The sequence below is a fragment of the Tyto alba genome, unplaced genomic scaffold, assembly GCF_018691265.1.
Source record: "Tyto alba isolate M040663 unplaced genomic scaffold, T.alba_DEE_v4.0 Super-Scaffold_13, whole genome shotgun sequence".
Lineage (NCBI taxonomy): Eukaryota > Metazoa > Chordata > Aves > Strigiformes > Tytonidae > Tyto > Tyto alba.
The window spans coordinates 36,321,465-36,340,291 of record NW_024881275.1 but is presented as its reverse complement, the minus strand read 5'-3'; the positions used below and the strand labels follow the sequence as shown (position 1 = coordinate 36,340,291).

The following is an 18,827-nucleotide window of genomic DNA, read 5'->3' as shown; positions in this document are numbered from 1 at the left end:
TGAGTGTAAATTAGATGACAACATTCCTTTAAACACCATATTACAAAACAGTTTAAGATATTCCTAGACCTACCATTTCATTCTACGGCAGCAGACTAGTACTTAAATTTTAAAAACACCATAGATGTTCACCCATCACAGACATAAAAACTGCAGCAAAAAGTGCACTGCATAGCTGGATATTTTGTGTCTTTGGCCCACAGATTAGCAAAATCATCTTATTTCTTGGCTTCTGTGACAATGAATAAAACTACTTTTTTAATAACAGCAACCTCTGTTGTCTTATGTTTCATCTCTCCCCATGATAAATAGATTTCTCATACAACGGTCCTGCCCTTGCTGAGGTTCAGTGTGAATTCCCCAATGTGCATGCAGAAGGACGAGGCACAACTGTCATGATGACCTGCTCCTTGCACAGATCAACGCTTTCAGCTAATATCTTACTCCACACTTCTGGAAAGATGAAGTGATGCCAACCTTCTAAACAGGTTAGCAGTCTCAGACAAAAAATCCTTTGCAAAAGAGACTAGTTTTTCTTTCCTACTCTGTTGAGTGTTGGCATAACTACTAGAATAATTAATTCTGTGAGGCCTGTGTAAGGCATGTTTGATTTACAGGGATTACTGTCACAAATACATGTACCATACTCTCAGAAGTGCCCCTTCTCTGAGAACACTATCAAGACAGATGATGACAGCATACAGTTAGATACATAAAACAAACAATCCACACACAAGCATTTGTATGCAGATCATTAAAAAAGAAGTCTTCTCCCATACCACCATACTCAAGCACCTAATTTATTCCAAGTGACAGAAGAATGCGTGTCTTCTTCCTTATTCTCCACTCTTAAAGGTACTGATGATTCCCTGGAGAAGGTAATGCTACTGCATTTGTATGTCACCAACATTTTGAAGATTTATTGAATGACTTACTTTCCATTTTCTTCGTGCTGCGAACTTTTTGAATTTCTCCATATTCACTGCAGATGCTTTTCTACTAAGTGCTTGCTGGGTGTCTTTAGGCTATGTGCAAAAGGAAAAAGAAGCTGTTGTAAAATATCCCACAATTACAACCAGAACTTTCATAAAGTACCTTCCTGCATGTAAGACTCTGTCCTTTAGGGATGACTTCCAGTTCCAATGTAATAATACTGTAATCATACTGTAATAATAAAGCAATTGTAAGCATATAATTTTAATATCCACAGCGTAGTGGGGCATGCAGGTGTAATTTCTTGAGAAAATGCCCTAAAGGAAATACAGGGCTAAGAATATTTCATACAATACTAAAATATATTTTTTCATTTTAAACAGAAAAAGCCAACTGAACAGAACATCCAGCTTGATCCTTCACCTCCCTCTGTGACAGAGGCATTTGGTATCATCTCCTAGATAAATCTTGTCTTCTGGGGAGATTTACTGGCTGACTTTAAATGCAGTCAAACTTTGTGCCATTCTCAGTGCGATCACCTGGATGCTTCTGGGACCCCAAAAAAATCACATCCCACCCACCTGTGCAGCAAGTTCTAAGGCTGCACCCTTTGAACTTTCTCATAGGCTAATGATAAGCACCAGCTACCAGCGGAGTGTATCAAATTTTGCATTATATGATCCCATACTTGAAGTCACTTTTATGGAGAAATGCAGGCAAAGGTAGTGGTGGGAAAGGGGAAAAGAGGATATGACCAATGGGGGGGGGGGGGGGGGGGGGGGCAGAATGCCCGGAAAGTTAAGATATAAAGAAACATAACAGGGTACATGTCTTGTCCCTGAGAGACAAACCTGGACAATGCTTGCTTCAGCGGTACAAAAGACCATTTCAACATGTTCAGTATGTTTCAACTGCTTAAGATTACCCCGCCAAAAAGTCAGCAAAGCACAGTCAAATCTGTAGCTTGGTGTATGGGTGTAGAAATGTCTGCCCTAGGATGCTGAACTGTGAACTGCAGTAGCTGTGGCACAGAAAAACATTCTGCTAACTGGTTCTCTGGGAAGTGGAAGGACGTCAAATACCCACTGTGCATCCCCAAGACCTGGGAAATCAATGACACTGAAGAGGTTTACTACTAACAATCAGAATGTGATATGGAATTTAAAAAAATTAAGTGGCAGGCATTACTACACACGTTAAGAAGAATGACAGGTCTCATTTTCTCTCTCAAAAACCTAGCAGCACCACAACAGCTTGATCCAAACCAAACACTGTGGAACACTGAAAGAAGAAGTGGACCACGCCACATGAACTGCTTTCTTCAGTCTAAAGAGGAAGGACAGAAGAGTGATGACCCTTTTTTGCCCAATCTAAATAAGGAGATTAGAAGATGGAAAATGTGACAGAAAATTGGACTGGGTTCAGAGAATGTATCTTTGTCGTGTAATGCTCCCTGAAGATTAGCTTCTCTGCTTGAGCATCGTTTTAGTGTCAGTAGTGGGATACTTCCCTATTGCTGACTTACACAGAGGATATATTCATGAAGTTCTGCACACATTTGATTTCATACAGACAGCTTTCCAAAACGCTAAGTTGTATTAATCAATTATGCCAGTTTTCCCTGTTAAGGAACTTGAAAACTGAAAACGAAGTATGAAATAAAGAATGATTAAAAATAGGACAACAGAGAATTAATTACAAGCTAACCTTGATCCAAGGATGCAGCAAACTATCTTGAATAGTCATTCTCTTCCTTTAATAGAATAAAAGATAGAACTGTTTCAGATAGTAAAAAATATATACTGTTATATGTTTACTAAACTAGCATCTCAAAATGCCATATAATTTGAAATACTAGAGACACAGGGTGCAACAGTACATACACAAGAAAAACAACTCACTTTGGATCCTTGACTAGAAGTCTTTGTATAAAATCTTTAGCTAGGGCACTGGTATTACTGAAGAACTCTTCTTCAAATTCATAATTCACAGCAGACACATTTGCTAATGTTTCCTGTTTGGTTTCCCCAAGAAATGGTGATGCACCACTAAGACTGCAAGAAAGACAGGAACATTCCTCTCATTACATGTTGTAACACCACTGTTTCAATCCTCTGAGATCAAATAACAGCAGAAAGTGAACATTCTTCTTTTGTGCTTTAAGACTGCAAATGTACTTTCATGAAGATGTGATATATCAGGGCAAAATTCTTTGCTGTAATTTCAGAAAATATTGATTAAGATAAAGCTGCTGTGGAAAATGACCTACGGATTTGAAGACAGCTTCCTATGCTATCTCAATACTGATTAATGGCCATTCTTTCAATAATTACACTGTTGTCTTTATGATCATTCAACTTGAATTATGATGTGCAATCAAAATGGTTTAACTTTTACAGACACCACCAAAAACCCAGAGGACAAAATCAGAATTAAAAACCAGCATTTGCAAGAACCACCCATAGATTCGGGTACTTACAGAATGTAAGTTATTACACCAATGCTCCTGGAGTGAAGGGGGTGGGGGTGGGGAAAGATGGGGGAGAGGAGAGAGAAACAGATGGAGAGAGGAGAGAAAAAAAAAAAAGGTTAAAACATAAGAATAATCATGAGAGATTTATTTCAAGTAAGATCCAATAACTTACCACATATCTGCTTCAAGACCAAGAGGCTCATAATTTACTATTTCAGGAGCTAAAGGAGAAAGCAGGAAGATCAGTACCTAGTCAAAGAACAGATCTATGTCACTCTGAGCCTATACATTTCAGAGATAATAAACTAAGATGCTGATAGACAAAAACACTTTAATGCAAGTCTAAGATGTAACTGAATGCTACAGATTATTTATTTAAACTTCAAAATGCCATGAATTACATGCAAATTACAGAATTTGTAACTCAGCCAAACCAAGCTAAGCCACATATACTGTTTCATAGACTAAGAAAGAATAGTTTGAAGAAACAACAGTTTTCTCACCAACAAACTCTGGTGTTCCGAAGATATTTTTGAATTCATTTCCAAAGTCAATTTTGTGTGCCAAACCAAAGTCAATAATCTTGATTCGAGGCTTTGGTACATTCCTGTCCAACAACATTATGTTTTCAGGCTTTGAGAAGGAGGAAGGGGGAGAGAAAGAGAGATTATACACAGGTACAGAATTTCTGACACATACCTGCATTCTTCAGCACTGAGCACATCTCCTTTACCTCCTTCAGCCTCTTGAATTATGTCTTCAGCAGAAAAATCCCATCTTTTCCTATTACAAACTAACACATGCTAAAAATTAACTATGGAAAATTAGGGTTTCATGTTGATGACAGAGTGCTATGATGTCCACAGGGTCAAGATTTTACCTCTTGTGGATGCAACAGTTGCAGTTTTCACATGGACTGACCCTGAGTGAGACATGCTGCCTTCAGTAAAGACTACAGCCTTTACTGCACTACGGCTGTTCAAGCAGTGCTGGGAGCTTGCAAGAAACAAAGTACTACAAACTAGTATGTGGGCTTGATTAACATTACTCTCTGAAAGAAGTTTCTTTCACACTGCACAAGCAATCGGGCAGGTGTATCTTGTTGCCTTTGGATCTCCAAGAGAAACTTTTGGGGTGGTCCACTTCCCAGATTTTAAGGCTCATTGTACTTACGAAAAAGGATGAAGAGTGGGTTCTCATGTCTCTTCTAGCTATATGGACTCTGGATTATTTTACAACAAAGATTTGCAAAACCAGAACAAAGTTGGAAGGTAAAATGTCAAGATTATCATCAAAGCAGCCTGCTCCTACACTCTGTCACTTTAATTAACATACAGAACCAGCTACTTAGTCTCCCTATCCTGTCATGTCCATGAACTGGCGTGCTTTGAAGAGGTCCTGGGGGTACATCCATCGTGCTCACATTGTTAAGGACTTCTGGAGTCATTAAGGACAGCTCTTCATCATAACCTTTCTTTTTCCTCTTCTCTCCAATTACAGGGGCTGGCATGTGCAAATGCAATTTTCTTCCTTCCCTCCTTACATTCCTATTTCATACTTCTTTCTTCTGCATACTTTAATTGACATATTCTTGGTATCTGTTGTAAGGATGCTTTGTTTCATTACAATCACACTAGCAAAACTTTACATTTCACATTGTATCTCTTAGTAGATTCACAATTCTTCTCTCTTGCTGTCATATGAAGGCCAAATATACTAGTGTAGGTAATGAGGATGAGACTGGAAAAGGTATGCTTACCCTGAAAACCACTCCCTTCCCTACCTCATTCCCAGAACACAGCACGCCTTTTGGAACCGCACTGCAATTCTGCCTCCTTTTCCTATTATAGGCATAGCTGCCGACTTCAGCAGACTTCAGAGAATGTTCAGATGCCTACCTCTGGAAAAAATCTTACAGAGGAAAACATTCTGAAATTGAAAGATTAAAAAAGCAGTAACTGAGTTTAGATACAAAAGCTCTCTTTTTATTACCAAAAAGATGCAAATAACAGTTTTTCTAAAAAGAAACAAAAAGCTCCAGAAGCAAAAAATTAAGAGGAAATTATCTGCTCTGTCTGCTCCACAAGAATGTTTGTACTTAAATGCTGTATTGTTTCAATTTAGTACCTATAAATAACGTTCGTGTGAACATAAAATGTATACAACAGGAAAAAAAAAAAAAAGTTGAAAAAAGGCATCCTTTCAGAATGTTTCATCCAGATCCCATTCGCATTCCATAAAATCATAATCATCATTTTTTATTTCAAGATTGCTTCCTCAGAATGGTTTTATTTTGTTGGAAGTTGCCATTTTCCATGAAGAATCTTACATTAAAAACAGATGGGAACTATTTACAGTTCAGTAATTCCTTTTCAATGGCTGAGCTTTCCCCTGTCTACATAAGCTAGCAAAACACAACTACAGCCAAGATCTGCATGATGGCAGATTTGTGGCTGGTGTTACAAAGGGATTTAATGGATGTTGCTTACAGTTGTCAAAGTTTTTATCTGCTCAACACACCTTAAGATCAAAGTGAGCGATCTGCAGAGAGTGGAGATACTGAACACCGTTAAGTATCTGTTTGAGAAATTCTGTGGCTTCCTCCTCCGTAAGAGATTCTTTCTCAGCCAAGAAGTCAAAGAGCTCTCCACCTGCAACACTTGGAGAGCAGAAGCAGAGTTACTGACAAGTTTGCATTAACTAACAGGTTCCTCTCAGCATAGCTATTCTCAAACCAGCCTTGAAAAGAATCCAGATGCTTTAAAGGTTGTCAGTATCAAAAAGAAGATGAAAATTACTTAATTTTATACCCCAAATAGTTAGTAACTACCCCTCCTCACCCTGTAAAGAACACAGTAAAATAAGTCTTATTTACAAACAAATGAAACATGTTTAAAAACCCAGAGTTGGCTGTATCTAAATTTAGCTGAAGTAAAACCCATCTACTCTCTGTATGCACATTCATAAGATTAAAATTAAATGTGAAGCGAACATACTTAAAATGTAGTAATGTAACAGGACATCTATAAAATAAAACATGAATTGGCTCATACTACCAGTAAAACATCAGATTTCTACACCTTCCCTTCACCCCCACTGAAAAGTACAATTTTTAAAGCTTACTTTGAAATAGTTACTGGTAGCTGTCCTACTACTCAGTTTCTAAACTACTCAGAGCATTCAACTCTTTGAAAATATATTCTATCCTTTGAAGTCTTGTATCACATTCAGCATATATGTTGTATTTGTACATAATATCACCACACTTTTCCTACAAGGGAAAGACGCTACTGCCCATAAGACTATTTCCATCATGTGTTTTAGCTGCACAGGCAGAAAGAAGAGACATAAAAAGTGAGGAGGGTACATAAGCACATCTAGATTTTTGCATGAGGCAGAGGAATAAACTGAAGATGACCCTTTTCTCAGCTCAGTCAGCAGTCCGGCAGGAGTGATGATAATTGTCAACAGAAAAAGATACACCGAAGCGAAGTGAATGGGAAACATGAACTACAACAGCTGGGATGGAGTTAATTGTCTTCGTAGTAGCTGGTACAAGGCCACGTTTTGGATTTGTGCTGAACACAGTGTCAATAAGGCAGGGATGGTTCGGTGCAGTGCTTGCGCGGAGCCAAGGCCTCTTCTGCTCCTCAGCCCGCCCCACCAGCGAGGGGCTGGGGGGGCACAAGGAGTTGGGAGGGGACACACCCGGGACAGCTGACCCCAACTGACCCAAGGGATATCCCAGACCACACGATGTCACGCTCAGCACATAAAGCTGGGGGAAGAAGGAGGAAGGGGCAGATGTTTGGAGTGATGGTGTTTGTCTCCCCAAGACACCGTTACATGGGATGGAGCCCCGATCTCCTGGGGGTGGCTGAGCCCCTGCCTGCTGGTGGGGAGCCCTGAGTGAATTCCTTGTTTCGCTTTGCTTGTGTGCATGTGGCTGTTGCTTTACCTATTAAACTGTCTTTATCTCAACCCTTTTATCCTTCAGATTCTCTCCCCTATCCCACTGCGGGGAGTGAGCGAGCACCTGTGTGGGGCTTAGTTGCCAGCTGGGGTTAAACCACGACATTGTCCATTGTGGCAAACCATTTTCCCATTTATAAAAGCAGCATTATTACCTAAAAATGTCTTAGAGACTGCAACAATGATCATATTATCTCCTATATTTTGCACTGTATCGATATTAAAAAAAATCAGAAAGTACACCCTAATTTATCTTGCCTTTCTGTAAGGAAAAAAATAATCTGTTCACGATTTAAAGTTCTGATTATGAAAAATAATGGGATTAACATATAACAATAGCTAAACAGTCTGGGCAAATTTCTGGAAATACATTTGACTTCTTTATCATGTCTACTTTTCAAGAGACTTAATCTGCATTACTGTAATGCAAACTGCATGAAAAGTGTATTTTAATGAGTTCTTGGAGCTTTCACTGAGCTGCCTAGGCAATAATGAGAGTATTGTTTTCAGTATTTGTGTTGTAGTATTTTCTGCATGAAGGCAATTATTGAAACTAAGTGCCACTAAATATAAGAATTACAGACTGGAAGGAAGAGAGGTCATTTCAATAACCTTTTTTGTTGTTGTTTTTGCATAGACATTAAAGTGAAATTCCTAAAGGTTAAATACTGTTCATTATTTTACAGAGGCTTCTCAGAAAGATCTTGCAAACGGATACACCTCATATTCTCTCATACTTTGCTTCTGACTGAAAAAATGGCAACAGGATGAGGTCTGTACTTCTGCAGCACTTTGTGATGAAGAACAGAAACCTAGATGGTGACACAGTGCTGGCATTTCTCTTTATTTCCAATTACCGGGCTAGGGGACTTACACATCACGTGGAGCTTGCTTCCACGTGTTTCCAAGTGTGTGTTTCCTGCAGTTTCTGGGAGGCTGTTAGCGGCAGCACAGCCATGCCACGGGGAGCAGGCTGACCCACTGTGGCTACTTCCCTAGCAGTGGGCGCAGCAAAACCCGACACCCCTACCCACCCGGCACGGTCTGGCACTGGGCTAACGTCCCACAGGATGGTGAGCCATCAGAGCCGGACCCTCGGCTAAGGAAGAGGCTGAAAGACTGCACCAAACACACAGCTGGTTATCTGGTCTGCTTTTCCTGTAGATCACCTGCCCCGTGACACAGTGAAAGCGCCTGTTGATGCTTAAAGCATTCATCAGCCATCACAATTGCAACGGAAGTACTCAGAGCATGCATTTTCAGCAATGTCAACTTGCAACACTGTGCTGCTCACTATTGCAGTCTGGACCACGGTGTGACAGTGTCACACAGGTATGGGTATGCTTTATGGCTGTTACAGCTTCCCCCCACCCCTGTTGGCATTTTAAAGATATGCAGTCTCTGTGAAACTTACTAGTCATCTATGAAGAGCAGCATTGATTATACATGTTCCTTTTAGATCCAAAAGGCTTAATTCCCAAGGTTTACTTATTTCTGATATCTAACAAAGAAACAACTGCATTTGTGTAAAATCGGAAGAGCCTTTTCAGCTTATCTGCAATCATTCTGTTTTGTGCAATTTCATAGCCCGAAAGTTTAGACTGTGTGAAATTACAAGCTTGATGTACATTCGTTTTTATGCATCTCAAAGATGTCACACTTGTGAACAGTTAATTCCATGAGATTACACATAGCTCTTTTCTAGCACTGCTGAGTACTATCCTCCTGTCTTTGACACAAGTTAGTTGTAGTGACATTTTTTTTATGATTGTATCATAGGCCTTATAATAGCGTGAAATAAACTGTTAACTGTATTTCACAGGTACTATACTTAGTGCTTGCAAGTCTTGAAACTGAGGTCCAGGTTATAAAAAATTTACTTTTTTTTTTCCTTAAAATTGGTAGTTTACTACGAAAAGTGATAGGTTTTTCCAAAGTGGTGTGTGCTTCTTTAGATGCCTAAATGCTGTCACCCTAAGTGACTCAGCAGACCTTGCTTAAGGAGTAGGTGAGTGAAGAGGGACTGGATGTAACGCACTCAAAGCTTTGTTCCAGGAGCAGCTATACCTCTGGTTGACAGGATTTTAGTGTGCCCTTCATGTTACGCACTTCACCCTTAATGCCTAGGATGAGATCCTACGTGGGTTCACCTCAGAGAGCAGGCCATTGTGACCTCTGCTGGTAACTCCTCTGCTGCAAGGGGTGAGCTCAGTCAGCACCCTGTGTTCTCCCTTTGGGCACTGCCATCACTGGCAAGCACAGAGCCCAGACATCTTCTCCTGCTGCCTATTTTCACCGGCACAGACAATAAGGCATGAGAGAAATGGGCTTTTATAGCAATGATGACTAAAACATTAAACCAGCACACACAAGACCTGGAAGCTGAGAAAAGCCCAGATTCCCAGAAGGGTCCTTCTGCTTCAGGTGACCTCCAGATGCCCTGGCCATATGTGAAAGGCTGAAACCCACATCCCCACAGGAACTCAGTAACATGGATTGTGTTTCTCAGCTTCCTCTTCGTGCTTGTCAGAAGGCTGTTTATTCCCTACCTTCCTGCTGACTCTGCAGGTCTGATATTAAGCTGTATCACAACAGGTATACAGAAAGCCATGGTATCACTGCAAGGCCATTACTTCAAGCAAGTCACAGAGAGTTAATACAGGTCCACACTCAACATTCTTTACAAGTTTCACTTCCACAAATAATTTGCTGGATTACAGTGCCCCTAGGCCTATCAACAGAGTCTGCTTTCACGGATTTCATAATCAGATTATGTATCTAGAATCACTAGATGATCCTGATTGGACTTCCAGATATCACAGATGAAAAAATGGGTTAGAACAAGCCAGTAAAGACACCAGCTACATAAGCTACTGCAGTTTTCACAAGCTTTCTAAAATGCTGTTGGGTTTTCAAGGCTAGCCCTGTGCCTCAGCCGGGATAACACAGCCCCACAGTAAAGAAACGCTGCACTTTTTTCTAACCCATGGTCACACTTTCAGAGGTGGAGCCACAAGTCAAGCAGAAAGCCCTTTTCCACCAATGTACCCGTGCATGTCCCACCTCATGCACAGAGGCAGTCTTAATCTAAAGTAGAAGGGGCTGACAACTCCATGCATTAGCCCCTATGATGGATCTTTTTGAACGTCACCTTCTCCCAGGAAGTACACTGGTTCCACCTCCACTGCAGTGACCCAGCCATGTTTCTAAGTGAGCTTTCTGGCTGCACAAGCATCCTGTTGAAATCTGGCTGAAACCAGATCACTGTGCGGGTTTCCAGAGCCACACAAACTAACTTCCAGCCTGTCTCTGGGGCTCTGTAGAGGGGCCTGTGACGCCAGCATCTAACAGACTGATGCCAACCACTGGCTGGATGAAGGTTGCTTCCTGAAGGCAGAAGAGGCAAGAGGTTCACCAAGCACTAGTGTTTCTTCCTGTAGACCACTTCGGAGCGTCTGTACCCAGTATCCTCTGGAAGTGTAAAGCTTCTCTCTGTTCAATTTTCCTGTTGGCTGGTAGGAGTTACCAGGCAGCTTTCTGAGCAGCTCATCTGTGCCGTCACCCAACTCTGATCTCTAGAGTGCTAGCTAGTTACCAATGGGCAACATCCTATAGCAATTCAGATTAAGAGGAATCTGAGTACAGTTAAGTCACAGCTAAATTGCTTTATGGCTGCAAAGCCTCTATGTTCACCTTCACATACTGTTTTCCTTTAAAGCATTAATTCTTTAATGTTGCAGTATAAAACCTTTCTGTTTACCTTTAAACTAAGTTATAGTTCTGCAGTCATAACAGGTTGTTCAAATATTTTGCTCAAGAAAGTAAGAATTTGTGATTGATGGAGGTCACATCTTAATCCTAAAGGATATATTATATTACTGACCACATTGCAACACAGAAAGCCATAAGGGCTGAGTAAATCTATTTTCACTGGTATAACATGACTACATTTTATATTGTTTTTGAGTAGCAGAGTGCATGTTTTTACAAATATTTTGTATGAAAATTTTCACTAAAAGCAAAGCCAGTACATGTTACTTCCCCAGTATTTCTAGGCAGAGGTGACAGCATTCCTGAACTGATGCAAGTAAAATAAAGCTTCGGTTCAACTGCATTCTTATAAAATAGTGGTAAAAGCATTTCCTAGCCCTCCTGAAGGAAGGCTGACAGATGTGTTTGCAACCCACAAATCTCCCTCTGGGAGAGAAAATACATCACACCCATGGCTAAAGAACTTAACGATAGAGCTTTTGAAAGTTGCCAGGCTTTCTTAACTATGAAATGGAACTGATCACTGAATCTCAGAGGAAGTCATTATGGGAACCTACACAGGGAACTTGGAATCAATTAACCTTCAAAGTCAGTGTGGTCACCTCATAATGACTCTGTCACAAGCTATGTTGATCACATTGCTCCTACTGTAACAAAATTTAAATGATAATTAGTGATTATCTAATGATTTCTGATCAAGATAAAAAACCACAAACCAACCCCAAAACCTAAGCCCAAACACCTTGTTTGAAGAAAGTTAACCTAGTAAGTTGAAGTTTACAAGGTTTAATTTACCTTGCTTAGATTTCAAAACAACATAAAACAGTAAAGAAGAATTCCAGAATTCCAATTTATTCCATTTTTTAAAGCAGATTCAATTTGATAAATAATCTGAATTCTTCTCTAGTCCAAAAATTTCTTCTGTCGAATTGCAAAAGAAATATTTTCCCTAAGGATTCTGTGGTCAAATGTCTCTTGTATGACTCCTTGTATTATTTCAAATCAGAAGTTGTCAGCCAAAGACTAGACTGAAATACTGCTATTTCTGCTTTTTTTAATGTTAAGGGGTTTTACATCCACTTCATTTCACAGCCTTTATGAATTGTGCAGTTACCAACCCACTCCTCAGAAGTACAAAGTGTACCAAGAATTCTGAAAGAGCAGAACAGGACTGCCAGCTCATTATGTTACCTACCCACTGAAAACACTGTACATAGTTTTTTCTTTATCTAGCCACCAGAAAAGCAAAGGCATGTTACGGCATCACTATGGCTTGTCATTTTCATTTGTCCAGCTTCTATGAAACAACAATGATCAAGAAATCCTCTCGTTAGTGTACCTAAATTCTTCAGATATATTGAACAAGAAGCACTGGCCTCAGAATGGCCAGCCAGAAGAACACAGGCACCAAAACCTGAACTAAAATTTAAGCAGCTAATTCCCACTAAGAGGGAGATCTGAACACTTCTGTGAATCTTTCCTGCAACCAAACAGGCCTGGTATTTAGGTTTTCATCACTGAAGTTCCCTAAGCTCCCTGAATCTGGATAACGCTCATGGTTATCGACAGTTTGGCCAAGCAGAGTGCCTTAGTATTTTGATCCCACCTAAGACATTAAAATTTAACGTATGAAGATCATTCAGGTTTAAGATACAAGAGTGCCATACACTTTGCTCAGGGACTGCAGAGCCCAGAAGCCACATGCTTTCCCTCCCTGATACGCTCAGTGCGTTGCAGAGTCACACTGGCTCTAGCTCATTTCTTTTCAGTCGTGTCATGCCTTCATTCTTACCTGTCTGCACACCTTCTGTGCACCTATTTGTGAGCCTGCAATTCAGGATTCTGAAGTCAAAAGGTGACACAACATTGACAAATTAGTGTTGCAGAGCTTGCTTGCCTGTTACACCCTGGTAAGCACCAAAGATTCAATCCTCCTCTCAAAATTCAGAACAATGCCACTCAAGAACAACTTCCTTATGCCTTACACGTTAAAGAAACAAAAACCTCAGAGCTATTTCTATCAAAAGACAACTAAAAATCAAAGAAACTCTGTGCAGATTTCAAGCTTCTCTGGAAGCCAAGCTATGACAAATGCAATAAGTTAAATTAACTCCTCAATAAGACAGAAATTTAGCGAGTTCATCATTCTTTGTTCTTATTTATTCTTCAGTGAGCAACTCATGACATCATTAGAATTTTTATACATGGATCTATCATCCTCTCCTTGCTCTGTTCTATTTTGGTAAATACTATGAAGGTACCAATAAAGTGGCAACTCTGAGACACTGAAATGCAGAGGACTAAATTTTAAGAAAGTATACAGGCACTACCTTTTATAAAAAGCATAAAACCTAGTATTTGATGCACAATCACTTGCAATTTAATGTCATTCATTTCTTTCTAAGCTAAGACGTTCAAAGCTTTCTTCTTTTTTTTTTAAATTTTAAAAACAGATATTCATCACTCAGAACTATGCTAAAAGAGCTAGCAGTCTTCAATTAGTATTTCAAATTCAGAAATGAAGGTATGTTTTTTGCAGAGAAAAGCACGAATACCAAACTCCATCCATAGCTTCCTAGTGAAAAGAGTCAGCTATTGCTATCATGCTATTTTAAAAGGCAAGACCATCTGCATAACTTCTGAGCATTCTAAGGAAGTACTATATAATTTAGGATAAGGGCATTTATTCTTTGCAGTTGCACCAAGAAACTATAACTAAAGCTCTACAAAGCACAGTGAATATATTTTGTAGGTCTGCAGTTTAAATGGAAACATAATAAAGTGGAAAGAAAAACAAAAGACAGATTATTCATCCAAGGCCAACAAAAGGTGAACCATGTTGGTGCAAAACATGCTCGAGGAAAGAAAATAATTATCAGTGTACAACAGAGGCCTTTGTATTTTCTAGTCTGTGAAGCCTGATGAAATGATGGCTTCAGCAGAACTCACTGGAAATAGCTTAGTATTGCTAACATAGAAGAGAGACTAGTTGCTGCAGCTGGATAGAAAAAAGCACTATAAAATGTCGACTAATTCAATCATTTGTGTGGCGTGAGAAAAGAAAAAAAAAGGAAAACTATTACAGTTTTAAGTCAGATAAGGAAGAGACAGTGTCTTCCAGTTTGTAGGTAACATGCATAACATTCCACGCAAGATGATGAGTCCGCAGAGTGGGAATTTCAAAGGTTATTTCCAAATCAAGGAGACACTTGTCACTAAGACCTAGAAATATGAAAATATGCCCCATTTCACTAAATATACCAAAAGACTGCAATAAAGTAAGGCTCTTCAAGGGTATGTCATGCTTGTGTGTGTGACTGCTGAACCTTTTAAGGAAATATTTGATTTTAAAAGTTTCAAAAAGTATGTGTTTTGTAATTTTTTTTTGGTAGGTCAGTTTCCTCACATCAGGTGGTTGAGAGAAAAACCTTCGAACACATATGTGGATAAACTTTTTGATATGCAGCTCTGTTCTGTATTCAGTGTTGCAAGGACCTTGCCACTGCAATAATTAACTAACTGCCCACATATTTCTGCATACAAATCACCACCTTGAATACTTTCCTGGCTGATGTAATATTTGCTGTGAGGGAATGAAGTGAAAACTTCTGGTCAGTTGCTCACCTCTGAGAAACAGCTGACTGATAATGCAGAAAAATGTTTAGGAGGCTGCATGCAATACTGCAACCCTCTTGGTGAACCAGGAGATAAAAATCAATATTCAGCAGGAACAGGAAACAGACGCTGAGACTATGCATGTCAACATCTGGCAGCCACCAAGAGGCAGCTGCAAAGGTTTGACATCTGCGCGCTGCAGCTTCTACCAAGAATAGAAACACCTCCCCACCCCTGCCTGCAATACTACACTTGCTTACTAATATGAAATCAGTGTTTCTTCTGGATTTTTGTTTTGTTATGAATTTCTCATACATAGCTGAAATGCTGACTTTTAGTTTCTCTCTAAATTCTAGAAAAATTAGGTTAGACAAAATTCCCTCTGTATGTGGTGTACTGCCTCATCTTATAATCATAAGTCCCAGAAAAAAATGCTATATTCTAACCAGAAAGGAAAATGGTCACTTAGGATGGATTCTGAGGACAACAAAACAGGTTATTTCATGAGCTTTCAGCTTTATTTCTGTTTGGTTTTAATTGTTCTGTAAGAACAAAGAATGTCAGGGGAGTAGGTCCCTAGGCAAAATGCAAATATTACAACATTAGAGGAAAGGAATTGTATCTATAAATGTCTAAGCATGTGATTAAAACTAGTCTTTTGCCTTTTCAATAGCTTTACATAATAGCACAGTGATTTTAAGAACTACAAAACTTTACAGCAATTAGTTGTCCTGGGTTTGAGTGAGTGGTGGGGCTTTTTGGTATCAGGGGAGGGGGCTACAGGAGTAGCCCCTGTGAGAAGCTTCTCGAAGCTCCCCCAGCTCCAAGTCAGCTCCACCTCTGCACCAAGACTGAGCCAATCAGCTGCGCCTCTGCGATAACGTATTTAAGAAGGGACGTGGTGACGGGCAGTGGGACTTGTGAGGAGGAGTTGCTGCAGCTGCGTGAACACCAAGGTCAGTGGAGGAACGGAGGAAGAAAGGAGGGGGGAGGTGTGTCGGAGCAGAGACCCCCCTGCATCCTGTGGTCAGACGCCAGGGCAGCCCTCTCCGCCACCCATGAAGATCTACAGTGGAGCAGACACTGATTTGTGGCCCGTGTTTTCACATAGTTGATCAAGGTGCTGTGCCCAAAGAAGACTGGGGTCTCATGGGAAAAGGCAGCCCCGCTGCTGTAGTTCAGCACTGGGAGGATTGCAGCATGTGGGGGTGACCCACGCCGGAGCAGCTCAGGAAGGGCTGCAGCCGTGGGAGGGAATCCAGTTGGAGAAAGTTGGTGTCCCACACCAGAGCAGTGTAAGGTAACACTACAGCCTCTGGGAAAGACCCAAGTCGGAGAAAGTTTGTGGAGGACTGTATCCTGTGAGAAGGGGGACCACGATGGAGCAGGGGGAAGAAGTTCCAGAAGCTCCCCCCACTGAAGATGGAAGAAGCGCCAGCACTGACTGCACCCCCCATTCCCTGCCCCTGCGCCACTGGGGGAGGAGGTAGAGATATCGGGAGCAGAGCTGAGCCCGGGAAGAAGGGAGGGGTGGGGGGAAGGTGTTCTCAAGATGTGGCAATGCTTCTCACTGCCCTACTCTGTTAAGTGTTGTTAGTGTCTGTAATAAATGTATGTTCCTTTTTTTCTTTCCCTAACGAGTCTGCCTTTTGCTCATGACCATAATGGGTGATCTGCTCCTCCTGGTCCTATCTCGAATCCCAAGCCTGGCTTATTTGTCCATTCTTATTGCTGGAAGAGAAGGGAGGTGTAAGCAGCTGCATGGTGTTTGGCTGCCGACCAGGCTCAAACCATGACATCAGTATATTCAATTTACAAAGGGATCACTAACATGTCATCTTATCCTTTTTAACCCTCTAACTAAATAAATGTGTTACTTGTGATACCCCAAATAGCACTGCTTCAACCTGAAAGATTCACATGGAAGTTTAGAAAATGAAGAAAAAAAAGCCTCCAACTGAAACTATATAGGGATTGTTAACTAGATAAAACAATTAGCTAAACTGCAATGCAAATAGTTTGCTGAGTTTCACAATGTCAGGCTTACAACATATTAACACACATTATCAGAAGCAATATCTGGTTCCATTCAATGAATGTCAGTGGGTACACACAGACACACACAGCAACCCTGCTGCCAAAAAAGCTCCTATCCCACGTAAAAGGAGAGGGCAGAATGGCCCCATCCCTGCTACCACTGCCCAGGATTACTGAGCCTTCCTCAGAGCGCTAAAGCTGAGACACTGGCCTGATTGTATCTGGACAGACTATAGAGCAGAAAGAAAGCACTGCAGAAACGATATGCTGACAGTAAGGCTACAGAATGAAAGAATGTGAGAGTTAGTGTCAAGTGGGTAGAGGAAGAAGCATCACACTAATTTTGCTCTGTGTTCACAACACATTTAGAGTTCTGAACAAAAAACAGGAGTAGTAGATATTCTGACAGGAATAAAAAGAACTTTTGCTTCATAGAGGATTTTATTTTAGCTTTTTTTAAAAAAAAAATTGCTTGAATTATCCAAAGTTGACAAACTAATGCAAGCGTATACTTCTGGAACTAAAAAAACAACCCAGACTACAAGTATTACAGTAAAGCAATACATGATGGACTGGAAGTGCAGAAGTATATTCTAACATAACAAAACAGTATCATACATGTATATACCATAAAAAAGATGAAACTCCAAAAGCACTTTCCAGTTTTCTTTTTAAATTGATATTGTAAATCTACACATATGTTACTGGCAGCATGCAACACTAAAGTATCCTTATAAGATAAGGGGAAATATCATTTATCAAAGCTAATAAACAGGAAGACATAACCCTACATAAGAAAAATCACACGAACAGCCAAAAGAAAAACAGAAGTGCTGCCCAAGGTTCTGGTACCAAATAATTTGCTTGCACAGAGTACTTGTTCTAAAGCATGTTTAACTGATACAGAACAAGTATGGCAATAATACAGTGTCATGAATGCAAACTATGTAAAGACATGCACGTCCCACCAGCAGACACTGCCAAACTGCAACGTATAAGCAATGCTTAACTTCTTAATTTGCAATCTTTGAGGAACTTGAAGACAGAGTCAAAACAATGCAGAAGTATTCTCTGCCGACATATTTACCTCAATCCATTAGCAATAAGCTTAGATGAAAAATGGGAACTAAAACAAGGATATGAAAGTTCAGTTTACATTTCAACAGGACAGAACTGGGAAAATTCTGTTCCTTGTTATACAGATTGAAAAAGGAGAAAAGGCATTCAGTGATGCTACTTTACACCAACATAAACCACAGTAAAATTTGCTAAACTAACCTCCACTAAGAATCTCTATTTCCCTCTGGGTCTTACCTTCAAATCAGTTTATTTGGCTCCAGGCTATTCTTCTGGATCTATAACATCAACAATGATTAAAATAACAAGCAGAAAAAAATCCTAAATATGCCAGATTTTTTTTTTAACCTTTGTAGTGCATTTATAGTGAAAAATATGGATAGAAATCAAAAGGCTACAACTCTGACTTTAAAATAAAGAATTCTCAGACTATTATCTATCTACTTTTGGAGTGGTAAGGAACATACAATAAATCACTACAATTCTCAGAGAAAGTGTGTATTTTTTTTTTAAATCAAACAAACATAATGCTACTCCTCCTCAGGTCTCTAGAGGTACTTACAGTTCCAGAATAAGAATGACGTCTGTTTTGTTCTCATAAACATCATGTAACGTGATCACATTAGGATGTCGAATCTCTTTTAGTATGCCAACTTCTCGCTCAATATCTTCCCGGCTCACTCCACGCCGGCTGGATTTTGTTCTACGTTTCTTGATGAATTTTGCTGCAAACTGCTGACCAGTGGTTTTCTCACGACATTTTTTTACTAAAGCAAACTGCCCACTAAAAAAAGAAAAAAAAAAACCAAACAAAAAACAAACAAACAAACAAACAAAAAAAGAATAAAAGAAAGAAAAAGGAAAGAGTGACTGTTTGGTTCAAGGAAGTTTAGTTAAAAGTAGTGTCTATTTACTGTGGAGGGGGGAAACAGCTGTACCTCTGAATTAT

At 40.0% G+C, this 18,827-nt stretch overlaps 1 protein-coding gene across 2 annotated transcripts in view; it reads right to left on the bottom strand.

Annotated features, from left to right (window-relative positions):
- DAPK1 (death associated protein kinase 1) overlaps positions 1-18,827 on the bottom strand; it is an 88,507-nt gene that overhangs the window by 32,581 nt on the left and 37,099 nt on the right. For both annotated transcript variants that reach the window (XM_042787888.1, XM_042787887.1), the window contains 8 exons: positions 18,441-18,662; positions 5,927-6,065; positions 3,910-4,039; positions 3,579-3,627; positions 3,413-3,439; positions 2,835-2,987; positions 2,641-2,686; positions 936-1,025 (listed from right to left, as the gene is read on the bottom strand). In XM_042787888.1, the coding sequence (XP_042643822.1) occupies positions 936-1,025; positions 2,641-2,686; positions 2,835-2,987; positions 3,413-3,439; positions 3,579-3,627; positions 3,910-4,039; positions 5,927-6,065; positions 18,441-18,662 (856 nt within the window). The remainder of the gene's footprint in view (positions 1-935; positions 1,026-2,640; positions 2,687-2,834; positions 2,988-3,412; positions 3,440-3,578; positions 3,628-3,909; positions 4,040-5,926; positions 6,066-18,440; positions 18,663-18,827) is intronic.